This window comes from Procambarus clarkii, chromosome 12 (assembly GCF_040958095.1).
Source record: "Procambarus clarkii isolate CNS0578487 chromosome 12, FALCON_Pclarkii_2.0, whole genome shotgun sequence".
Classification (NCBI taxonomy): domain Eukaryota; kingdom Metazoa; phylum Arthropoda; class Malacostraca; order Decapoda; family Cambaridae; genus Procambarus; species Procambarus clarkii.
Window position 1 is genome coordinate 14,217,641 of NC_091161.1, and position 26,114 is coordinate 14,243,754.

General features: G+C 40.6%; 1 protein-coding gene across 2 annotated transcripts; it reads left to right on the top strand.

The window, feature by feature from the left end:
- The first annotated feature begins 723 nt into the window (after positions 1-723).
- Positions 724-23,162, top strand: LOC123772873 (protein hairless). Of its 2 annotated transcripts, none has more exons than XM_045766246.2 (4): positions 724-1,706; positions 5,605-5,766; positions 7,415-8,806; positions 12,918-23,162. In XM_045766246.2, exons 1-4 carry the CDS (start codon positions 1,259-1,261, stop codon positions 12,962-12,964), a joined length of 2,049 nt encoding a protein of 682 aa, XP_045622202.2. In that variant the 5' UTR covers positions 724-1,258; the 3' UTR covers positions 12,965-23,162. The 2 variants fall into 2 exon arrangements, with proteins under 2 accessions (XP_045622202.2, XP_045622201.2); XM_045766245.2 differs by having other exon boundaries at positions 725-1,706; positions 7,409-8,806.
- Positions 23,163-26,114: the final 2,952 nt, after the last annotated feature.

A 26,114-nucleotide genomic window follows, 5' to 3' on the forward strand; every position in this document is an offset into this window, starting at 1 on the left:
TATATATATATATATATATATATATATATATATATATATATATATATATATATGCGAACAAGCCTGAATGGTCCCCAGGACAATATGCAACTGAAAACTCACACCCCAGAAGTGACTCGAACCCATACTCCCAGTTGCGTTGCTTCTGGGAGTATGGGTTCGAGTCACTTCTGGGGTGTGAGTTTTCAGTTATATATATATATATATTGAAGATGAGATATATACATAATGTTGGAATTTAAAGATAGAGCTAGTACATACAAATACATCAAGCTACTAGTAAGCATAGCGCTTCGGGCAATAATAATAATTATTATTATTATAATGCCCGAAACGCTTTGCGTAATAGTGGCTTTAGGCATTGTATGTACTAGCTCTACCTATAAGTCAACCAATCTTTGTAAAAATTTATTGTATGTATGTACCTTACCTAAATAAAAATTATTATTATTATTATTATGTCCTAACTTATGCCTTTCTTTATTGGACACAACTAAAACAATAAATAATTTACATTGGTGTTTATTTGATAAAATATCAATCATTTAAGATACATTCCGTTTATTCTATAATCACAACAGGTCTAATGGTCCTATATGCTTCATAACCTGATAATAGTTTTATTTCACATAACTTATTTAAATATATTAACAAAGATTTATGCGTTGAATAAATATAAATCGCTAAATAACATAACATTTTAGCAATTAACGCATTTCAATCCAGATTTGTACGGCCGCGCGCGTCATACTGTTATGCTCCTGAACTAGAAAAGTTATCAGTGCATAGAGTGTGAAAATTTTTTCCCTGGCTTTGTCTATGGCCGCCAGCTGGGTTAATATCACGAGTCGCTGCGGCGTGTATTAATAAGGGCGGGCGTGTGGGCGTGAGAGACTTAAGAGAAGGAGGCAGCAGCAAGCTTGCCTGCACCGGGACACAGGCACGGGGGAAACGGAACAAAATATGAAAGAAATGTTTTGAGCTATGGCAGTGTACACTAACAAATTTCTACGGTGATTCTCGGCCACAAAGCGCGACTCTGGGGACTTGGTGTGAGGATGTCGAGGAGTGTGAGGCTCGGGAAGACCTTTCGGCGTGAGAATAAGTGTTAAAATGGGGCTCCGGAGCGCGGTAGAGGAGAAGAATGCCAGGTCTTGGAAGGGGAAGTGAAGCGGTCAGCATCCACGACGTTGAGATGAAGATGTCTCAAAGATGTCTCAAGATGTCTGAGATCCATTAGAGGGGGGAGATTTGTACCATGAAGAACAAGACGGAGGTGTCGAGCCCGGATGTGTGTGTGAGGATGAGTAAGGCAGGGCTGGAGGGGGGAGGGGGGTTGGGCATGATGGAGAAGAGGTCCCTCTCCCCCAACTCTCCTTCCTCCCCTCCCTCGCCCCCAAGCAGTGCTGTCACCTCTCCCTCACAGACTAAGATTAAGTGCGAGAGTCCCGTGCCGCTCTTGGGGGGTCACGCGCCCTCGCCCCGGCCCCTAGGGTCGCCTCCGAGCACCGGCCCCGGGGCGGAGGTGAAGGGCAAGCCCGGGACCCCCATACCCAGCAACAGCGCCAAGGGGGCGTTGCCCCGACCCACCGGCACCGGCGGCGAGGAAGGCAAGGTTGTTACGGGGACTACTGCGACTACCACCACCACCACGACTACCACCACCACTACCACCACTACCGGCGGCAGGTTAACGTTCTTCAAAGGTAAGACTCGGGTGCCAGACACGATTATTCTTTAGCCGTAATCGTCTTCCATATTTTGACGGGAGGAATTTCTTGAATGCAATATATGAATAGTTCTTAAATTTGTATATAGTAGATTCATTGTAAAAATTATGGAATGAATTGAGAAGGAAAACACTTTTATAAAATGGTACAGGAATGTAAGGCATATGTGCAATAATTATTCTGAACCAGGTGGATTGTAATAGATATGTGGGTCTGCAGGATGCCGGAAGCAACAACCTTCTAGATCAAGTAATCACAAGACAAACCTGGCCCCAGGCCAGCCTTGTACAGGAATTACAAAAAAAAAATTGTCGGTGTTGGCTATTATTCCATTAATTTGTTAATTCGTTAATTAATATTAATTAGTAATAATATTATTGACTAATAATGTTAATTCGTTTCTCCAAGTGTTATTAAAATATTTACTCCGTTATTTAGTACAAAAGGTTATCTTGAGATGTTATCTTGAGATGATTTCGGGGCTTTAGTGTCCCCGCGGCCCGGTCCTCGACCAGGCCTCCACCCCCAGGAAGCAGCCCGTGACAGCTGACTAACACCCAGGTACCTATTTTACTGCTAAGTAACAGGGGCATAGGGTGAAAGAAGCTGTGCCCATTGTTTCTCGCCGGCGCCCGGGATCGAACCCGGGACCACAGGATCACAAGTCCAGTGTGCTGTCCGCTCGGCCGACCGGCTCCCAAGGTGCTGGAGCCTGGAGCCTACCTGGACTTTCGGGTAATCCGGGTATGTGTCGGGTCTTTCCTCTGGTCTGTCACGTGACACTTTGAAACTACTGACGGTTTTGGCATCCACCGCTTCCTCTCTTAACTTGTTCCATCTACCACTCTGCAAAAGAAAGCATTCTGTTAATTTTTTCAGCACCTTTGTTTCCTCTACGACCTCTTGTTCTTGAGGTTATAGGTTTCAAGAATTTCTCTGTCAGTTTTGTCAATTACTGTTACTATTTTATATGTAGTGAACATGTCTTCTCTTCTAGCTTTGGCATATATAATGTCGTTAGCTTCTCCTTGTAGCTCTTGCTTTTCAGTTCAAGAAATCATTCTGTAGCATTTTGTAGGTTTGAGCTTCGGCTCTATGGTCTCGCTGAACCATTGATGTGCTGCTTGAGATATGGGCACCATACAACTGCTGCATATTCAGTTTTGGTCGTAGAAAAGCTGTGAACAGTTTCTTTAATATATCGCTGTTTATGTACTGTATTTAAAAGTAATTCTGAAATTGGAAAGGATAGCAAAGGCTACCTTTGCTATCTTACGCAGCTGTGCCCAACAGCCTGGTTGACCAGTCCAGCAACCAGGCCTGGTCATTGACGGGGCCACGAGGACGCTAAGCCCGAAAACACCTCAAGGTAAGGCTTCTCACCCAATAATCTTCATAAATTCCACAGGTGACTACCTAATCCAGAACTATACCCTAGATCTCTCTCTGTCAGAGCTCTTTAATGACTTTTCACATAACTTATAAGTTGTGTGATCGACTTGATCGACTTGAGAATGGTCCAGGACAGACCAAAACGTTGTTGTCCCTTCATTTTCTAGTGTGTGGATTGGTCAACAAGTTGTGTGGTTTGGTTTATTTTTTAGTCAAATTTTTCATTATTCCACATTATGTGCATATCTGTCCTTAATGTAAGCAAAAGGATAAAGTCGTCAGTCACCAGTCGTTTAAGACTTGTTTATGTTCTCTGTGAACTAAAAAAAGTGCTTAAGGTATATTAGGCTTATTACAAAGCTTAAGTCATGAATTGAAAGCGGAGCCATTGTGTAAAATGTCACTGGAATGAACACTACGTTCAATACCACTTGATATACCAGTATTAATACAAAATGAAGTCTGAAGTTTTATCATTAAACTATGATGTATGAAACAGCCCCAGTGGAAAAAAAACCTTCCCAACTCAGAAACTTTCAGATGCAACATAGCTGAGACCAGGAAATGTGCTGAACAGATGCAGGACGAACCACACCCCTAGTGGGATTGCGAGGTGGTGTGCATGTTGTAAAGGCAGAGTAAATAGACACCCACAACTCCGATACCTGTAGCAATGGGGCTAACTAGGGGATCTAATCGACCACGACGCCGCAACCCCACTTTGAGAACAAAAACATACCTTTAACCCCTGCACTGCACCAGCTGACATATTAAGGGGTGTGATGGTGTGCCAGCAGATATGTGATGATGTTAGTACTGTATATCATAAGATTCGAAACTTCCATGCATATAAGAGGGGGGGTTATCTTGAGATGATTTCGGGGCTTTAGTGTCCCCATGGCCCGGTCCTTGACCAGGCCTCCACCCCCAGGAAGCAGCCCGTGACAGCTGACTAACACCCAGGTACCTATTTTACTGCTAAGTAACAGGGGCATAGGGTGAAAGAAACTCTGCCCATCGTTTCTTGCCGGCACTTGGGATCGAACCCAGGACCACAGGATCACAACGTGCTGTCTGCTCGGCTGACCGACTCCCCATTTTGGGGGGCTCACATTTGCTTCCTCAGGCCTCCAGTAAACATCCCCCATCTTGAAAATATATATACATACAGTATATATATCCTGTATATATAATTTTACCACATAAATCCCCAGCATAGCAGAGGAAACTGCCTCTTCCATCTTACCTTCGTTATTTACCACTCTACATACCTCATAGTACGACCAGTATGGCGTTCAACCCAGTTGCAGATGAATGTCTGGACATCTCCACCCAGTACACCCTCCACCCAACCCGAGAGCCCCAGGCAGGTGCAAGACTCGCCAGTGCTTCGTTACGTTTATGAACTGCCAGTTATGCCACCGGTTCCTAGTTCCAAGCCTCGGTAACAAAGGATGTGGCGTCACAATGAGGTGTTTGAGTACCCCATGACCTCGGTAAATTCGTCAGTCTCTACCAGGTACTCGGGGAATCAACATTACTGCCTCAACATGACGCTTGCCTCCAGCTGCTTCGTGTACAGGTTGTAATGATATATGTAAATGCTTTCAGTGTCGCCCTTATTTTTGTGTTAACGTAAGTTTGTACATGTATTTGTGATACTATTATTGCTTCCATGTTAGCCAAGTGTGTCAGGGGGTTTGCGGGTTTTTCATATGTTATTTGTTTATTTTGATATTAGAGTAAATTGTTCTAATTTTTGCTTGAGTATCCCTTCACTCCTGTACAATATTCACACTGCAAAGGCCAATGCGGCAATTTTTTTATTTAATTAATGATAAGTGTGCCACATTCCATCGGCCCGGTATAACAGCAGTACTCTTTCACATCACAGAAATTAAATAAATAGTACAAACAAAAATATAAATGTGTGCATATATTTATACACATATAGTGTATCTGTATATTTGTATGATTTCAAAGTTATGCATAATGAACATCATCTTTGACACATAGATACAACGTGTTAAGAGTTGCTTGGTCTCTAAAGGAATAGCCAGGGAAGGCAACTGACGTGTCCAACCCGGAAATAGAACGGTGAGTAATGGGATGCCACTTTCAGGGTGGCACCCCATTAGCTTCCCACACCCACCTCGTATATCCTGTCCTTCTCTTATCACGTATAATTCATTTGGGCCGAACAGCGAGATGGACGCAAGCCCCGAGTGAGGCATATTACATGTTAATAGCTCATTACGAAGTTTGGTTTGACATTTTGAGAATCGGCAAACATTTCTGAGAGGGAGGTCGAGTGTTTTATGATTTGATTTTTCAGGGGATTTGCATAGGTTATCGTGTACTTCCTACCCATAGAGGGAACAAGATGAGGATAAAGGAGCTACTGAGGTGTTGCCCGGGGAGGGTGGGGGGTTTGTTTGTTTTATTTCATTTAATGCTCTAATCTTTATTTTCATTTTTTCAGAGGGCAAATTCCTACTGGAGTTATCTCATCGAACAGATATGGGCGCTCCTGCTGGGTGGGTACCGGTGAAGAGCAAGACTTACTGGCCACCGCCATCATCTGCCACCACTACTACTACTACGCAGCATCCGTTGCGACACGACACTCCCACGTCACAGTCTGGTGTGTGATACAGTAATCGCGACTCTACGTAAATTTTAGTCATGTCCATTACCATTAGAAAACTTGATATATGCTTTAAGAGGTATTTATTGCAATGTGTATCTCTGGTACAGTATATTTTCTTCTTGTGGTTTAGCATACAGGGTGATACCTTGAGAACTTCCTTTGCTTATTAATTTATGAACTGACTTGAAGCTTTTATTACTTGAACTTGAAAGGAGTAATTTTTAAAGCCTATAAAGCCCCTAGAAAATTAAGTTGTGATATAGCACATATAGGACATATCTGCTTTGGAGAAAGTTCAACACCGGGTGACAAAAGTCACCCCGAAGCTAAGTTGACTCTCATACCAGGAATGGTTGAGGGCCACAGGGCTAACACCACAGCAAACCAGGTATGACAGGGCTGATGTCATTGAAACTTTTGAAATACCGAACAATTTGGAGGATGTTAATCTAGATCACTTTTTTCAAAGATGAGATGTAACACAAAGGGGCAACAACTTCAGCCTCAACAAGCCACAGTGTAGGATAGGAAACAGATGCTTTTTCACCCAAAGGGTTATAAACCCCATCTTCTTATCTTGAGATGATTTTGGGGCTTTTATTCTTAGTGTCCCCGCGGCCTGGTCCTCGACCAGGCCTCCACCCCCAGGAAGCAGCCCGTGACAGCTGACTATCACCCAGGTACCTATTTTACTGCTAGGTAACAGGGGCATAGGGTGAAAGAAACTCTGCCCATTGTTTCTCGCCGGCGCCCGGGATCAAACCCGGGACCACAGGATCATAAGTCCAGTGTGCTGTCCGCTCAGCCGACCGCCTCCCATGGAACTGCCTATTCCCTGCCCCCTGCGTCTCTCTGAGGCGGGGCCAGGTTTTGGCTCGGGTCTCTGATAGGCAATGTGGACTCCTAGGATTGACGTCTCTTATGCCGCTACCTTGGTGAGCTAAGTTCAGAGATCCACCGAGGCCGAACTAAAAGGAGGCGTTTCATTACATTAACCGCTTGTTTTCAGTCACCAGTTGCTGGATATCAACAGCTTTATCATTCCTAGAAAGAATAATGTTAGCCTTCTTATCTTGAGTTATCTTGAGATGATTTCGGGGCTTTAGTGTCCCCGCGGCCCGGTCCTCGACCAGGCCTCCACCCCCAGGAAGCAGCCTGTGACAACTGACTAACACCCAGGTACCTATTTACTGCTAGGTAACAGGGGCATTCAGGGTGAAAGAAACTTTGCCCATTTGTTTCTGCCTCGTGCGGGAATCGAACCCGCGCCACAGAATTAAGAGTCCTGCGCGCTATCCATGAGGCTACGAGGCCTCTGTAGACAGATGCCTTGGCAATCATTTAAAATTAGAAAGTCAAAGGTAAGAAAGAGATAAGACATAAAGTAGAACTACTCCAGAAATACACTACAGGTATGGTCCAGGTATTATTTTAATAAGGTTGGTCATTGTGGTACCAGTAAATAGTTGAAACATTATTTATATTATTCTTGCTTATTGAGGTTGAAGTTATTATTAACTACAAACATGATTATAAATTGTTGTTCTTAATTTAAAAATTCTGGCATATTTATCCATGAAGTTGTTCTTACAAGGAAGCACCACATATCTAGTATAATATTAATTTAATTTTTTAGTTTCAGATGACTGTTCATCGTTGAATTCTTCTCCTTGGACGGGTGAGCATCTGAGGAAGCAATTGACGCCACGACGTAACAAAGGCTTTGTGTTGCAGACAGCTTCGTTTCACTGGCATGCATTGCCGCGTGCCCGAGACATAAGGAAAAAAATTAGATTTAGACGCAACCCTTTCATATATGTGAATGGTCCAACAGGTTCTTGGGAGCCTTGTGAGAAGATAAAAGACTCGTGTAGAACTGTTAAATCTGAGGATAACCAAAGTGCACTTGAGGAGAAAAAATGCAAACTAGAGACGCGGGTTCTCTTGTTGGGACTAAAAGTTGGTTTAAAACTAGATACCACAACTTCCATTCAAGTGCTGTTTGAGAAACCCATTATAAGTGCTGATGCGGTTGATCCAACTTTCGTGTCTCCTAGAAAAAGGTATCTACGACAGATGGAAACTGATCAAGAATCTATACATCGTAAAAAGCTACATTCTGGAGTCAATAGTGTGTCACACAACCCCGGTGAGAACTCATCTTCCTCAAATCAGCCTCATTCTCAGCCCAACAGAAGTGCCATTAATTCACTAACACCCTCGGTATATAGCATCGAATCAATTTTAAACAATGAAACTGCCAATAGAAAGAATGATTCCTTCCTTAGAACTTTATTAAAACCTGAACTGAAACCCAGTGGTACTCAATGCAAATCTAGTGTTGTAAGAGAACGTATTAGTAGTGATGTGTTAACGAGTACAGTTAAGGTAGAGAGACAGGAACGAACAGATAGAAGTGTTTCCGAGAGGCTGGAGCAACTAAATGCAAGTCAAATAGAAAGGACAGACCCACTTGTTGATCTCGGCAGGCTCTCGACGGAACGGTACGACTTGACACGTTATGGACACATGGCAAGTTTATATAGCTTGCACCCATATGTGGATCCTCGGTACATGATGCTTCACTCTCTTGCTCCAGGATTAGTTCCCTCTATGTCTTCCCAGCACACAGAGATGGCACAAGCTGTTGCTGCGGCAACTGCTGCCGCTGCAACTGCTGCAGCTGCTGCAGCAGGCCTTGGTACATACCAGTTAGGACACTTGCCTCCATCTTTGCCTGGGTCACAATACCAGCACCTCTTATCTGGGAGTTTATCTGGTGGATATTCACCGCCAACGTCCATAGCAGCCCAACTTCTTCGGCCCCAAAGCCAGTCGTCACGGTCCTCCCCACATGCCATATCTCATAGCCCAAGTCCAAAGCCCCAGGTCTCTAGTACACCCGCGTCTCCTCACATGAGTAGAGGGGCCAGCCCTCGTGGAGCTTCGTCACCGTGGCAGCCACCACCATCTGTGCATCCGCTCTCACCACACAGGCCATTATCTTCCCCACTACCATCTCCACCTCCACAAGGTAGGTAATCGTATGTTTACACTTTCTCCGAAGGCCTTATCATCCAGTTCACCCGGGTCTGACAATCTAGTTGTTTATTTTGTTTATGTATGTGATTACTGTATCTCCTGAAGGCTATTTATTACAGTATCTCCTGAAATAACTCCATTTGGTATTTGCAGAATACATTATTATTCCTGGATTATTCATGGATTTGGATTATTCCAGGATAAATGATTATTTCTGGATTATTATGGATTCCTAATTGAATAATATTAATTATTCCACTTGATAACTTCCTAAAGCAAGAATTAGTTGTTCTTCTGTGGTCTGGTTTGGTAGTGCATTAATCCCTTCTTTACCCCTTAAATTAATGGATTTCCTGGTGTGCATTAATCCCTTCTTTACCCCCCTAAATCGGTGGATTTCCTGGTGTGCATTAATCCCTTCTTTACCCCTGAAATCGGTGGATTTCCTGGTGTGCATTAAACAAAAAAAATTCTTTCTGTATGGTAAGGCACCGGGAAAAACACAAACAAAATTGTAATAATTTGAGTTTGACCATAATGAGTGGAAGAAATGTTGATATCATATTTCTGATATCATAATTTTCTGGGAAATTAACTTGTTACAGATTCCTCCTTATCACTAAGATTTTTTTCAATTCCTTGCAATTTTGCATGGCATCATTGGTTCCTAGCATTGGTATTAGCTAATGGGTGGTGATGCAATAGACATTATACCCATATTTGTAGGAAGACCTAGGAAGAAAACTAAGGCTTTCTAGACTTTTATCCAATATGGCAAATGATAGCCTGAGGTCTCCTGCGTCGAATGACATCTTGAATCGGAAGGACATTTTAAAATTACAGGGCACAATTAGTCCCCCCCCCCCAAAGGCGATTGATAAAGGCTTTTCTATTGTTTGAGGGTGACTGGATCAGTTTAAGGTTAAGAGTGGTGCTTATCAATCGGTAATTATTTAAGTGTAGTCATGGCATGAGAGCTACGCTTGTGGTGTCCCGTCTTCCCAGTACTCTTTGTCGTATGATGCTTTGAAACTACTGATGGTTTTGGCCTCCAACACCTCACTTAACTTGGTCCAACTGTCTACCACTCTGTTTGTGATAGAAAATTTCTAATATTTTTCCGGCACCTTTATTTCCTTAGCTTGAATCGGTGTCCTCTTGTTCTTGAAGTTGCTGGTTTCAGGAATTCCCCTTTGTCAATTTGGTCAATTGACAAGAAATTGGTTGGTCATTATTAAAAAAATGTTGTATCACATTGAAAGTAATTTTAATTTCCACACGCACACACTATACTTAAAAATATATATAAATGCAGTACTGTACTGTAATTTAAAACGGAAACTTCGGCTTACCTTGTTGTAATTCGTCGTTTTGACTGATGCCACACCTCTTTTAAGTTAAGAATGCTTGAAAATTTACATGACCTGGCTTGCTTGTGAGGCTTCACTGGTTGAAGACTCGTGGCTTGCTTATGAGGCTTCTCTACTTGAAGACTCTTAGCTTGCTTGTGAAGCTTCATTTGTTGAAGATCCTTGGATTTCTTGTGCAGCCCGTCCTCATAAACAAAGGCCAAATTCCATTCCATCCACTTGCCAAACCCCTAGCTGTTTATGAATGAAAAATGGCTTATACACGACTCGCAACTGATGACATTCAAACACTTTTGGAATAAGTGCTTTGCTGACAACTTTTGTTTGAACCTCAATGCTGTAAATGCTTCAACCACATTCTACAAATACAATCGCCAACAGAACCTAAACACCTAACCTAACCAATGCCTAAATATGCACAGTAGCCGTGAGGATTTTTTTCCAGGAATTCTTCAAAGTCGATTCCTTTACCTCACTCCACACTTTGCTCCGATTATAAATTGTTTCCTTGATGGAATAGTTGTTCAAATTCTCAATGGTTCTTTTCACCCTGTTATCCACACCACGTTCCTTAGCTTCCTACAGAGGCAAATCCATCAAAACTTCGTTGAACATACTTTTGGTGTACAACCTCGTCATGACACAGATAATTCCCCGATCCACAGGCTGGGTGAGAGAGGCGATGTTAGGAGGAAGTGCCATACATGTTATCTTGCCAAATATGTGAGGTTAAGGTCTCAATATAGGGGATGGGCAGGTGCATTATCAAGCAACAGCAAAACCTAAACTTTGCTTGCCCTCACTTTGTATTTCTTAATTGTGGTCACAAACTCCCTTGTAAAACACACCTTGAGACCACAAAAGAAAGATCTGTGTAAACCATGCATTCTTTGAGCTATAATATTTCACAGGCAGACTGTTCAAGCAATGTTGCAAAGCTCCTGGTTTCTTGGATTTGCCAACAATTACACACACATGGGTGTGTGTGTGTGTTTTCCGTTGACATAGGTGCACACCATGACAGCCTATCCTTGTAAACCTTACTCCCTGACACATTACTCTCACTCTTCAGAGCTAAAGTTTTTTTTTCAGGCAAACTCCTCCAATACAGCCCAGTTTCATCACCATTATAGATTTGATAATATAAATTGTTAGACATAATGTATGTTCTTAATTTATGTTTAAATGATTTAACACTATCTCCACTCAATTTTTCACTGACAATTTTCTTCACAATATTGTGATTCACTTTAAACCTTGCAATCCACCCATCGCTTAACTGGACATCCTGTATTCCAAGGCTGGCTGCAGACCTATTTGCAGCATGTATTATTTCTGCACTGTGAATTGTCACACCAGCTGTGCGGTGCTGTCTTGTGCACTTGTACACAGCCTCATCCAACTGTGCATTGTGTGAAGGCTTTCAAAGTTTTCCTACTACACCCTCTACTTGTGCTTACATCCCTCACTCTCACTGGTTGCTATGTATTTCATCTTTTTGTTACCTTATATCAGAGACGGTACTAATGCCTGTACGTAATAATGGGAGCCTGACAGCTAAGTGGGCAGCGCTTTGGATTCGTAGTCCTGAGGTTCCGGGTTCGATCCCCGGTGGAGGCAGAAACAAATGGGCAGTTTCTTTCATCCAGAAGGATCTGTTTACATGGCAGTAAATAGGTACCTGGGAGTTAGACAGCTGCTACGGGCTGCTTCCAGGGGGTGTGTAACGAAAATAAGGCCTGGTCGCAGACCGGGCCGCGGGACGCTAAGCCCCGAAATCATCTCAAGATAACCTCAAGATGCCTATGCCAAATTCCTCGGCAACACTCACTGCCGACCTGCCATCTTCACAGAGTTCTATAACACGTAACTTGATTTAATTGTTAGCACAACCTTCTTCCTTTCAACACCTCTAGAGCGATTGTTGCTGCTACCAGACATAGTCTTGGCCAAAAATTATGAAAGTTACTATGAGAACCAACAAGTTATTTAAGAAAATGTCTGGCCAATGGGGCGGCACTGTGAGTAGGCGAGGGCCGGGAGTACGTGGCCTGTTTAGCTCGACCCGGCCTGGATCTGGGGCGGGCGGGCGGGCAGGCATTTTACATAGGTTACCTTGAGGTGCTTCCGGGGCTTAGCGTCCCCGCGGCCCGGTCGTCAACCAGGCCTTCTGATGGAAAATAGGCCGCCAGATGGAAAATAAATCCCACACTTTTCAGCCTGTGCACATAGTTTTCAAGAAATTTGTATTTGTTATAATATTAGATGATATTTATTTCATTTTTTACTATGATGAAATGTTCTAAAATAATTCTTAATTATTCTATATAATACAGATTATAGGCCCCCCCTCATCCCTTAGACAGTTCCTCCTAACTTTCCCCCCCTCTCCCAACACCCCCTACCCTGAAACCACCCACTCCAGTACCTCCCATACCCCACGACTCGAGCCACACATGTATGGGATTAATACATTATGGGGCCCATACCTGTCTGCTGTATCAGGCAAAATCTCCGGTTATCCAGATTACTATCGGGATATTGCGAATTTTTGCCAGACTTCCCTGATGCCATTTTGGCCGGATAACTCAAATATCCGGTTAAGTGGAATCCGGATAAGCGAGTGCATACAGTAGTCCAAAAAAGATATTTATTCAATAATTTTGTGGTAACCATAATAAATACTGTATGTGTAATTTACATATTTACTAAAATTCTATTTTTATTTTTCAGATGCACCTCTTAACTTATCAAAACCACGGAATCATTCGGGCAAGTGAGAGCCGAGGATTCCATCCATATCTTAATGAATTGTTAAGAGATATTGGAGGATTTTTGGCATAAGCTAATGTGGATTATATTGAAGGATTCCTTAATTTATTTGGGGGGGATTTTTTTGTGAGTTATGACTAGTGGTCATGCACTCAATAAAGGTCTAACCCCTTTTATAAAAGTATCCTACCTAGCTCTTATGTGCTTGCATGTTATAGGATATTAAATCACTATGTGAAGTTGCATACGAGATTCACAATTAATTGCCAATTTAAAGCTTAATAGATATTTTTGGAAATGGATAATTCCCATTTTCTCTTCACTTAGTACAATTTTATGTATAAAAAGATATAACAGAATTACCACTCTGTAAATATGTGCCTCTTATAGATGTAAATTGTAGATTTGTAGGTTTAACAATTTATTCACCAGAAAACATGACATATACTGAATAGGGATTAATGGAAGATAATTTTGGTAAGGATGTCAAATGGCTAGACACAGTATTACAATACAGACCTTCAGTACGGCTCCTTACGAAGGGGCTGCAAGACCTCTTGACCGACACCTGTCGCTGTATTTGTTAAGAAGGCGGTAATGTATTGCCAGTTAGGAATAAACAATGGTATCCAGTGATGGCAGCATTGATCCTGGCTTCGACGCATTTGCTGTAAGTCAGTTTATGTTAGTAGGAGTGAGAGTTGGGACTCTTGGTGGAAGTCAGTTCATGGTAATAGCAGCCGGAGTGGCAACTCTCGCATTCATTCTTGATGCCTATTTTCCTCGGTTTAGATCTGCTCAATAACTGCAGCCTCTTCTCACTTTCTTATATTGTAGGGTTAATCCTCAATATAGGTTTATTGCTATCTCCAAGGCCATGATATTTTCTTTAATTACCAGTATGGCAGATGCTATGTCTCTAATACCTTCAATACATCGTGAAATGAGTTTAATGTTAATATTGCTCGAAGGATACCATGTAAAGATAGGCAAGTTCATGTCTGTTATACAAAATATTATATTGAGAGTACTGTTGTAAGCAAGTTGTAGTAAGACCTGTTTACAGACGTAAACAAGGCTTCTGTGCTTTTTTGCGGCAATTCAGAATATATGTAGAGTGTGCGCTTTCTTCTGTATGAAATGGTTCCTCAGACATACTGCATTGGCTGTCTCAACTACTTTAACTTCGTCACACTTTAATAGTGTTTGAAACTTGATTTTTATGATTTTTGTAGTGTATGGGTGCATGTACTAATTACAGTACCTGTATATCTTTGGATTTGGAAATCAACGTGTGTGTGTGAGTAATTATCTAGTTGCGCCTGCAAGGAGCAAGCTTTAGCTCCTGGGTCCCTTCTTTTAAACATGAGACAACTAGTGAAGGAATGTCTTTGTTTTCTTCAAAGTTAGTTAAGTAAGTGTACTCTTGTGGTGATATGAAAGAATACAAATTTTGTATATGAGGACTTGTTTGTGTGATGATTCTTTCAGAAGAATTATATGCATTCCTGAGAAATATGGTACAGGCATACATTATTAGAAGTGTGAGTGGACTGGGTGCAAGTATTCATTTTGATCTCAGAAAGACAAATTACACTATTAAATATCTCATTCCCAAACATCAGCCAACATTGAGAGTTTCGGTAAACATTTTAAGGCTCTCTCGTGGTATTTTCTACCTCAAAATATTCTGTCCGGGTAAGGAACAAAGTCTAAGTGGTGCTGTGTGTTGCGTAAATCATTGCTTCGAATTTGATGCTCCATATACGTTGTGGCTGATGTAGAAGCACCTCGGCTTATTAGGTGAGTAGCAAGTATCCCAAATGCTCTATAGAGTTGCAGGGTTTTGCATCCCAAACACACACCTCTCAAGCTCTGTATTTACAAATCTTCATGTTTGCATGAACACGTGTTCGGGTGTCTGAGTTGGTGTGGCCTTATAAATACAACATTCATTTGATTGTGCCTTTCTTGGTATTTTTTTAAATGCTGCCAGAATATACTTTTATGTGGAACTTCCCAAACAGTGTCTTGATATGCAAAGAAAAAAAAAACAGTATTCTATTTTACTACATTGTATGTGAAAGTGCAGCTAAAATGCTCTTTCAAATGTGTAAATGTTGTAGCTGGTGTACTTTAGCCTTCTTCATCAATGTTTGAGTTTATTAAGATCTAGCATTTGATTAGAGTTGCAGGACATTCTATTTATTTCTTTTATAGAAATTTGCTGGCGAGTAATTTGAAAAAAAAAAATGTACTCGAGATCTTTAATGCATTACTTTAAGCTATATCAGTCTGTACTCGTAAGGCTGTTTCTTTTATGGAGTTTGAGTAATTACTCTTTGGCAGTTTGACCCTAACACTTTTATTACCTCATGTATGATGTTACATTGTATACCGGCCACTCTTTCGAGCACAACTTTTAACACTCCTTGTTTACTTGCTGCGTCGTTTGTGCTCTATTTCATGCTTACGTTGTCTCCATTGCATCAACGATCATTTGTCAGCTGTGTCACGAATTTGTTCTTCTATAATATTTTTGTGATTTTTTTTTTTTTTACAAAAGTTCTTAATTTATCATTCGGCTGCAGGTTATTATTTAGTTCTGCCGACAACCACCATTGGTCATGTTCTTCGTACCACCAGCTTACTGGCTGGTATCTGGGATGAACTGTGGCATATATAATGCTATGTATATAGTGCTATATACTTACTGCTCGCTGCTCCCTTTTTGATAATTGCCGATCATTTGGTATCAGTAACGCTTAAACTGTACAAATACTACACAAACTAACAAACTTCATTTTGTGCAGCCACTTTTCAAGTATTTTTGAGAAATATTGTACAGTAATTAGTTTAGACTGGGTTTATTATTAACCTTATCGTGCGTGTACTTGGCTCGGTTATTGTGCCTCGTGTGTGTGAATATTGACTGATAGTAAATAGGGGCCAGATTCATGAAGCAGTTGCGCAAGTGCTTACAAACTTTTACATCTTTCCTCAATCTCTGACTGTTTTGGTTACATTTATTACAGTTTACAAGCAAGAAAACTTGCCAATCAACTGTTATTGTTATAAACAGCCTCCTGGTGCTTCGGAGCTCATTAACTGTTTAATAATTGTAAACAAAGCCGGAAAAGATTGAGAAAAGATGGACAGGTTCGTAAATGCTTGCGTAACTGCTTCGTGAATCTAGCCCCAGAGTTGTCGTGTGCGTAGCTTGGTACCCCTTAACGTGTTTTTAATCGCTAGTCACCAACTTCTCATAAATAACAACTATGTAAACACTTGCTGGAAGAAGTCAAATGCTTAGGTGCTGGTTCATTGGTTACCTATTCATTTATAAAGAATTGTTGGCCTTCATATCCTTTATTTTTCCTAACAAAAAAGCTGTAGTCAGCTATTTTGAAAAAAAAAAAAAGTTTTATGCAAGATAAGAATTTTACAAAATTCTATTTTTCCTCAAAACTGTACATTTATTGAATAAAATATATATAATCAGTTTGTACTCTCAACTGAACACACTAATTGGTTCCAACCTCTTCCTGCTCAATCCTAACTTCAGTTACACCCGATGCCCATCCCAGTTTCCATTGCGTCCAATGCCAATCTCAACTTATGTTGCAGCCAATGTACATCCCAACTCTAATTGCACAACAGGATGGGTAAAGACACTATGTAGCATGGGTGATATACGAACAAGGAGAGACAGGTGGAAACTTAGTATGGTACTCAAATGAACCACAGACCTTATCTTGCTGTTACCTTGCGTTGGTTCCCGGGGCTCAAGGTCCCTGCGGCCTGGTCTCTGACTTTGCCTCATGGTTGATGGTCTGGGCAACCAGGCTGTTGGACACGGCTGCTCGCAGCCTGATGTACGAATCACAACCTAGTTGATCAGGTATCCTTTGGGTTCTTTATTGAGTTCTCTCTTGGACACTTTTGAGATGTCAGCTAGTTATGCCCCTTGTATATAGTAGTAGTATGTCTTGGGCCTCTGATGTTGATAGAATTCTCTCTCTCTTCGAGTACGTATTGCACCTCTAATTTTAGAAAGAGGTTAAAGGAAAGAGAAAGACATTAAAGTTTATTTCAGTTTCAGTGTAGTTAAATGGAATACACTAGGCAGTGATGCGGTAGAGGGAGACTTCATGCAAAGTTTCAAATATAGATAGCGAGCCCAATAGGCTCAAGAACGAGTACACCAGTTGATTGACAGTCGAGAAGTGGGACCAAAGAGCCGAAGCTCAACCCTCGCAAGCGCAACAAGCACAGCTAGGCAAGTACACAATGTCTATCTCAAATTCTGTTGTCGCTGACATTGGCACAAGCTTGACCATCTGGTGGGGGGACGGGGCAACGAGGTTATGCTATTGTCATGAATTTTTGATAGTTTGTTTAAATTGTTGTTGGTTTTTGGAGTATGAATATGTGTTAAAAGCACCAATGGTCTGTTTTGTTTCGCTGACTTTGTGGGAGCTTCCCCAGTGAGGGCAAATATGATTAAAATTCACGGTCAATTTTATCTCGGTGGAGAGACTCGAGAGGCTCTGAACCTCTTTAGAGGGTTTAAAGGGGATTAGGTTCTGGTTTCTTGGTAAGCCGGCGAGAAACAATGGGCAGAGTTTCTTTCACCCTATGCCCCTGTTACCTAGCAGCAAAATAGGTACCTGGGTGTTAGTCAGCTGTCACGGGCTGCTTCCTGGGGGTGGAGGCCTGGTCGAGGACCAAGCCGCGGGGACACTAAAAGCCCCGAAATCATCTCAAGATAACCTCAAGATAGGCCTGAAAAAACTGCAACTGATGGCTCCTAGTAGTTTGGTACTAGATCAGTACTGTAGCCTCAGGGTGCCACAAGGGTTCACCTGGAATTTGGCATTTCATTATTAAATTTTTTGTTTTGTAATTCAAATTCTTAACTACAACCGTGTTGATCAGTGGTGCTACTAAACATCTTATCTACTCGGGGACAAGCCAGTTATTTAAGGATTTCTTGAAACCCTTGCCCCTTCTCCCTTCAGGACTAGCTAACAATGACAAGGCAAATAAAATGTAGTGAATAGAGAGAGAGAGAATTTAAACACGGCTAAGTCCAGTAAATATTAAAATAAAATTGATGCATTCCACATATTAATGTAATTAATTACAACAAATTCTTGATAAGTTTTTAATTATGTTTAATCAATTATGGTTAAATTAATACTCGGGGTATACAATATTTCGTCGTCAATCTTTACAAATTCCTCCTTAAAAGTTACCAGCCGGTTTACAAAATTGACAAAAACATTTGATGCATCTGACATCACTGTATTTTACACTGAACAAAACGTTCTGGTAAAACTGCCATTCCAAAGGATGTTGCGTTATGAAGTCTTTAGTAAACCACTATCATCCATTATGTCCGAAACTTAAAAAAAAAACAAATCTGTTACAAGCCGTGTGTCTGTACAGGGAGATGCTGTAGCAGGAGTCGAGTGCTTGATTATATGCGAGTACTGTATATTCGTTTTGAATCGTACAAAGCACAAATTAAAATTGACACACAATGCTGCACTACGAATAATCTTTTAAAGTACCTTGCATTAAAATATTACTGCTAATTGTATGAAAGAAATGTATAGCATTCATGCTATATATAGTACTGCTACAGAAAATTTAATATAGCCCTCCCCTCCTTTCCCCCACCTTAATTAGTCTAAAGAATACAATTGATACTAGTAATTGCCGTTTTCTTTGTCACCACTTTACATTCTGATTTCATTTTAAATACCTTGATATTCCTTTCTTTATTTAGCTAGTTATTCCTGGTTGACATGGAGTACCTTAGGGTTTTATCATGTTATTTTTTCTTTAAACTAGTTTCTATTCATTCTCATTTGTGTTTTGTGCTCTCATTGTATTTACTTGAAAACTTTAAACAAGATCGTCAGTAATCTTACTTTCGCCGGTTGATAGTGTAGCTCAGTGGCAACCATTGTTTATATATTAGTATATTTTGTCATGTGGGATATGCAGTGCTTATCTTAAGCAGGGGGGTAAGCCTATGGTTATATCACCAGTGAAGAGAAATGGAAAGTGGCTGTCGACGCCACCCCCCACGTTCCTTCGTCAGCTCAAATATACGTAGGTGCAAAATGCAGTGAATTCAGAAATCGTCTCCTATACAACAGTCAGTTTTTTCCCGACGAAACATTGCGATAAGTCCTCGGCGTAAATATTTAACAGTAAGCACAACAACATAGTCGTATATTGTCTATCAATTTGCCACAAGCCACACTCTTACATGCTTGTGTTTTCATGTATATATATACAGAGGCATTTTTGTTTTTAAGAATATTCGTCACAGTTCGTAGTCTTAAGATATATATATATCCCTGGTATCTATTGCCAGCAGCTCTCTCAATCAATTGCAGTAAATTTTGTATTCTATTTACAGTATCTTTAATATAATAAAAACAAACTAGATAAGATGTTGGTTATGTTCCTAATCAGCATAAAATAGAGGATTTATACATTTGAATCAGTTATTTAATATTTATAGCAGAACTAGATTTTTTTTATAGATAGTAACTTTGCTGCTTTAATCAAACACATTATATTAAAGTATCAGTTGAAGTGACGAGTCTTTAATATTGTAAACTACACGGGGGTATCCTGCTGTGCTAGGGTCTCACTCCCATTCTCCCCCGTTTTCTGACTCCACCCCCCCCCCCCATTCTCTTTTCATCCCTCTCATCTTTCCCCTGGACAAATACTGCATAATGAACCTATCACCACTACTGTAGAACGAGTAAGGCGGCATCGTCTTAAAAGGCGTTGAGGGACATTTGGTAAAGTCAAATTTTGCGCATTTAAATGCATTTCTCATAATTGATTTCCTTTTAACCTTTATCCTTTATATTTCCTGACAAATCTGAGTTTTGTCATGACATTTTATGGCTATTATGAAAGTAAATAGATATTTGGGTATGTTACACAGTTGACGTCTCAAGACATGTGTTCTTGGGACGTCTTTACAAATACCCAGTATGTACTGTATTGGTATTGCTCCTACGTATATTGCCTTAACAAATATAATTATCTATGTTGACCAGACCACACACTAGAAAGTGAAGGACAACGACATTTCGTCCTGGACCATTCTCGTCGACTTGAGAATGGTCCAGGACGGAGCGAAACGTTCGTCGTCCCTTCACCTTCTAGTGTGTGGTCTGGTCAGCATACTTCACCCACGTTATTGTGACTCCTCGCCTGCATATAATGAACTATTTTTTGTAGTCTGGTCAACATACTTCAGCCACGTTATTGTGACTCCTCGCCTGCATATAACGAACTATTTTTCCCATTTGTTCCAATGATGCACTGATACACTGGCCCTTCCTGGCCAGTGTGCCCATACCAACAGTAGTTTGACAGATGTTTATTTTATTTGCTCTTTTGTTTTTCATTATTATTGAGAATTTCTTTTATTCTCGTTAATACATTTCCTGTCCATCCCCCTTCACTTCAACTTTAGAATGTAGTTGTATTTTGTATGGCAACATACAATCCATAACCTTTGTACATTTGCTGAATCACATTACTACCCTGAATGAACTGTCGTGGACTGACATATTGAACAAGAAAAAATAGAATACGTATGGTACTGAAATGATGCTAAGAATGTTTTGTTTAATTATTCATGCTATGTATATTAGAAACAGCCTTCTGAATAGACTGAATGGTACAGTATACTCAAAGACCATTATTCATGTGTATAAAGTGGATGTAAACATACAGGAAATGTGACATACACAATTGTATGTATACATAATTTATCTAAACATGTATATGCCTCTGTGTATGTATTTTATGTGTGTGTGTGTGTATATATTAATGCTATATATATGCACAGATTCCATAAAATCATATTAAATTAGAGGAGTTATCGCTAATCCGGTGCAACGGATAAATTTCAGATAGTGAGAATTTCCTACGATAGTTTTATTCAAACAAAAAAATGCAAAATTACAACATTTTCAGATGCATAAACATGTTTTGTATTATTTGTACTTATAAAAACACATTGTGGCAAACATTTAAAACATACAGGGCAGAGTTAATGCACCAGAAGAGTTAACTGCTCGTTGTGTCGTGGAGGAAATGTGTTGTGTTTACAACTGAAAACTCACACCCCAGAAGTGACTCGAACCCATACTGCCAGGAGCACTCTGCTGCTGGCGTACAGGATCCCTTAACCGCTCGACCAACACGACCGGGACAAAAGTCACTTCTTTTGTTACTTCTGGGGTGAGAGTTTTCAGTTGCATATAGTCCTGGGGACCATTCAGGCTTGTTCGCAGTTGTGTTCACGGTGTACTGTGCATTATGATCTATCTGATGTCTTGTATAAACATACCATTTTAATTATATATATTGGAAATATTTATAGTACCAGCTTGAGTCTTGTCCTGTGATATGTTGGCCTTGTATTCAGCCGCTCCTCACTGCTTCAATACTACTAGTAATTTATATATATATATATATATTATATATATATATATATATATATATATATATATATATATATATATATATATATATATATATATATATATATATATATATATATATATATATATATATTTTTCCTCTTTAGACAAGATGAGAAACACGAGAATTCCTTAACATTCATTTAGTGTGCACTGCAAGGAGAAAGGTTCTGATGGAGTGTAGCAAGTTAACATTGTAGTACCAAGATAATTGTCACTTTGTAAACTACTTATTTGGTACTCCTTTTTCTATGTTATTTTTTAATGAAGACGAGTGTGGAAAAGTTTCTCTAATGTTAGTTAGTGATGAATTAAAATATGCAAGTATTTATTAGATCCAGTTAAGCTTGCTTTTTAACATAATCATAAGTATTGAATAACATGGTAACTTGTTTCATGGTGTTCACTCGTACGATAACAACCCTCACTATGTTGACCAAAACCGCACTAGAAATTGATGAGACGACAACGTTTCGGTCGACTTGATAATCGTTCAATCGCTGTGATAATTGTCCAGGATGGACCGAAAAGTCGTCGTCTCTCGAATTTCTAGTGTGTCGTTTTGGTCAACATTTTTCAGCTACGTTATTGTGACTCTTCATCTACAACCCCTCACTATGTTGTGATAAATGTAGTGCTGAGTGGCCATTGTGTTAGCACGGGAATGTTCTTGGTGTTAACAAGCAAAAGTTTTACAAGGAAACCGTGTTTAATTTACCATTGTTAATGGCTTTCAGGAAATCTAATGAATGACTATTTTGGCTGAGAGTGCTTATATGATTCTTACAACTATCTATGTGTAAATTATGAGGTAATAGATGATGAAACAATTATTTGTTTTGAGGTAATGTTGAGGCTGCACAATGGGATTGAAACTGCGTCTCGGGACTCCTCAGGATGTGGGTTTGATCCTGTGTATGTCCTCGGTATTTTTTAATAGGTACATCACCTTATCCAGAATTAAACGTGCAAATATTTGTTTTATCATGAAGTGGGGTTTTCGTGATTAAGTACTTGAGATATATTGTACTTTCTGCTAGATTTCATACTATTATTCATCATATAATGTATTTTCTACTGCTGTATATTGTATTTTCAGTAATTTATATTAACACAAACATCTCTTCCCTTTAAAATAACTTTAGCAAGATTAAAAGGTGTGCACTTTTAACAAGTTCGGGAAGAAGGTGGTGGAGGCCAAGACCGTCAGTAGTTTCAAAGCGTTATATGACAAAGAGTGCTGGGAAGACGGGACACCACGAGCGTAGCTCTCATCCTGTAACTACACTTAGGTAATTACACTTAGGTAATTACTCCAGGTTTACAGCCTGAGAGCTACTGAATTGAATAAAGTGATGAATGATTATGTTGGTTAGGCCAAGTTGATGCATGGCTTTACAAATGCAAAATTTGTGATACTTAACTAGCATTTTTGCCAGCATTAACTAGCATGATGCCAGTATTAACTTGTTTATACTATAGGGGAGGCAACACTGCCAAACATCTGTGCATTTACACATGAATCTTATGCTTAGTTTTGTACCATATGTCTATAACTGTATAAATGGTGTCAAGATGAGGAATTATAAGGTTTGTAGTGCTGAATCCTGGTAATTCAACATGTAAAAATGTTCATATGTTTTATATTGTGCCAAAATGCATTTTCTTTAATAAATAGTTTTTTTAACCTTTGATCGACTTGAGAATGGTCCAGGACGGACCGAAACGTCGTCGTCCCTTCACCTTCTAGTGTGTGGTCTGGTCAACTTTTTTAACCTTCATATTTTTGTCAGTGGGGTGATTTACCATCATTTTCTTGTAGTGGCTGAGATAATGAGTTATATTTGGAGCTGTACAGGTCAACCGGAGCGGCCGGTCGGCCTAGCGGACAGCACACTGGACTTGTGATCCTATGGTCCTGGGTTGGATCCCAGGCGCCGGTGAGAAACAATGGGCAGAGTTTCTTTCATCCTGTGCTCCTGTTACCTAGCAGTAAAATAGGTACCTAGGTGTTAGTCAGCTGTCACGGGCTGCTTCCTGGGGGTGGAGGCCTGGTCGAGGACTGGGCCACGGGGACACTAAAGCCCCGAAATCATCAAGATAACCAAAGAATTGTTGGGTTAGAATGCTAAGCTGGTGTTCGGTGTCACAAGGTGATATAAGATTGGCAGGAATTACTTGGTGGAAAGAGCAAGTGAGAACATAACATATAGTGATTGCAACCTTAAGGTTTAAGGAAGACACGCACGAGGGCAGAATAATATATGCAACGAGATTAGGTCAAATGAAGACAAAAAGTAATTTTTTTTTTTTAAAGAGGATGGTGGAAAGTGTGTCTGGATATATTAAAACAAATGTATAAAATGGGAAAATGTTTACATCTACAGGGTTACTGCTAGTCTAGCAGTCTAAACAATTATTACAATAAGAAATTATCAAAAGAAGCTGCGAAGCCGGGGAAAACTGCTACACCATTTGTGTCGCAAGATGTTTAAAAAGACACTATATATATACAGCTGTACAGCCCATCCGTGTTAGTAGTGCTCATAGTAACAATGAGGCCCATAGTATATATTCCGACGTACAGTACAGCGAAAGTAGAACTTTGAACTATTGAGTTGGACCAGAACTCGAAAGTTCCAGTCCGGTCCAACCAGAAAACGTTTTTGCTTGTGTTTCTTTGACAAACCAAACTAATAACTATCCTAACCTTCTTAGGCCTAATATACAATATCTGAGACCTAATATAGTACATGTGTGTGCTATACTAAGCCTAGGAATATTTAAGTGTGTTTTAGCTTCTTTTATTTTAAAAATTCCTTACGAGTTAGTATACGACCAACAGCTAAGAATATGAATTCTGACTTATCAACGATCGTCACAATAGGTACTATCTTGAGGTTATCTTGAGATGATTTCGGGGCTTTTTAGTGTCCCCGCGGCCCGGTCCTCGACCAGGCCTCCACCCCCAGAAAGCAGCCCGTGACAGCTGACTAACACCCAGGTACCTATTTTACTGCTAGTAACAGGGGCATAGGGTGAAAGAAACTCTGCCCAATGTTTCTCGCCGGCGCCTGGGATCGAACCCAGGACCACAGGATCACAAGTCCAGCGTGCTGTCCGCTCGGCCGACCGGCTATCTAAACAGGAGGATGGGTTGATATATAACATGGTGTCAATATGAGAACAGAGGGGCACTAAGTGAACGATGTCAAAGGTATCAGATTCACCAAGGATTCTAATGAATAAACAACTATGAGTGCAAGACACTCTATCATCCTGAAAATCAAGACAATCTACAAGGAGGTGCATGGCTGTAAGTGTGACAATGCAATTTAGACAAATTGGAGCAGAATGTCATTCCATTAAGTGGCCTTGAGTTACGCAGGTGTGACTGACACACTACATAGGCAAAGCTGTTTCCCATTGCTTAGTATTATGGTAGGAGGAAGGTTAAGTTTAGGAGCACGTAATTTATTATCTTTAATGCCAGCCCAACGGTCATGGATTGCAACATGAATGAACAGGTAGAAATCTTAATGGTAAATCTCTCTCTAGGAAATGTCGCAAGCATTTGGGAGCCAGTCGGCCGAGCGGACAGAACACTGGACTTGTGATCCTGTGGTCCTGGGTGCCGGCGAGAAAAATGGGCAGAATTTCTTTCACCCTATGCCTCTGTTACCTAGCAGTAAAATAGGTACCTGGGTGTTAGTCAGCTGTCACGGGCTGCTTCCTGGGGGGTGGAGGCCTGGTCGAGGACCGGGCCGCGGGGACACTAAAGCCCCGAAATCATCTCAAGATAACCTCAAGATAGCATGAATAGCCTCCATGATGGTGGCATCTGTGAATTCATTTGAGGTAACTCAAAATATGGCAGAGAACCCAGAAAATTTTACTGTCTTGTATCTGCCAGAGATAAAAAAAATGGCACATTAAATTTCGACCACCACAGGATGTAAAGGGTTAAAAGATAAAGGTAAAGGGTTAAAAGATAAAGGTAAAGGGTTACCTTAGTCATGAGGGTAATGTGAGACTTTACCACAATGACAAATGAACGGTGATGTTGAGAAAGCAGCTGATGAGCATACAACATTGGATAAAGTAATACCATGAAGATGCTGGTCTCCAGGGGTAGGTAGCATATATTTTTTTTTTTTTTTTGAGATATATACAAGAGTTGTTACATTCTTGTACAGCCACTAGTACGCGTAGCGTTTCGGGCAAGTCCTTAATCCTATGGTCCCTGGAATACGATCCCCTGCCGCGAAGAATCGTTTAAATGTTCCATTGTTCCAAATATATGTTCCATTGGGGGAAACAACAGAGAAGCCAACACAGACTTTGACCCATCAGTGAACAGAACACTGTAGTGTGAGTGAGGAAAAAATGTTAAAGGAAAATGCTTTTTCAAAACAATGGGGAAAGTATCTGCTTTCACCATGTGGGGTAAGGGTCTTGCAAAATTTCAATGGTGGGGTTAGGGGTGGGCGGAACACCCTCATTTGCTCCATGGGGACCAAGTGTTATCTTGAGGTTATCTTGAGATGATTTCGGGGCTATAGTGTCCCTGCGGCCCGGTCCTCGACCAGGCCTCCACCCCCAGGAAGCAGCCCGTGACAGCTGACTA

Coding starts and splice junctions, on each gene's coding strand:
- LOC123772873 (XM_045766245.2), top strand. CDS start 1,259: ATGAAGAACAAGACGGAGGTGTCGAGCCCGGATGTGTGTGTGAGGATG. Junction 5,767..7,408: donor CACTCCCACGTCACAGTCTG/GTGTGTGATACA, acceptor TTAATTTTTTAG/TTTCAGATGACTGTTCATCG. Junction 8,807..12,917: donor ACCATCTCCACCTCCACAAG/GTAGGTAATCGT, acceptor TTTATTTTTCAG/ATGCACCTCTTAACTTATCA.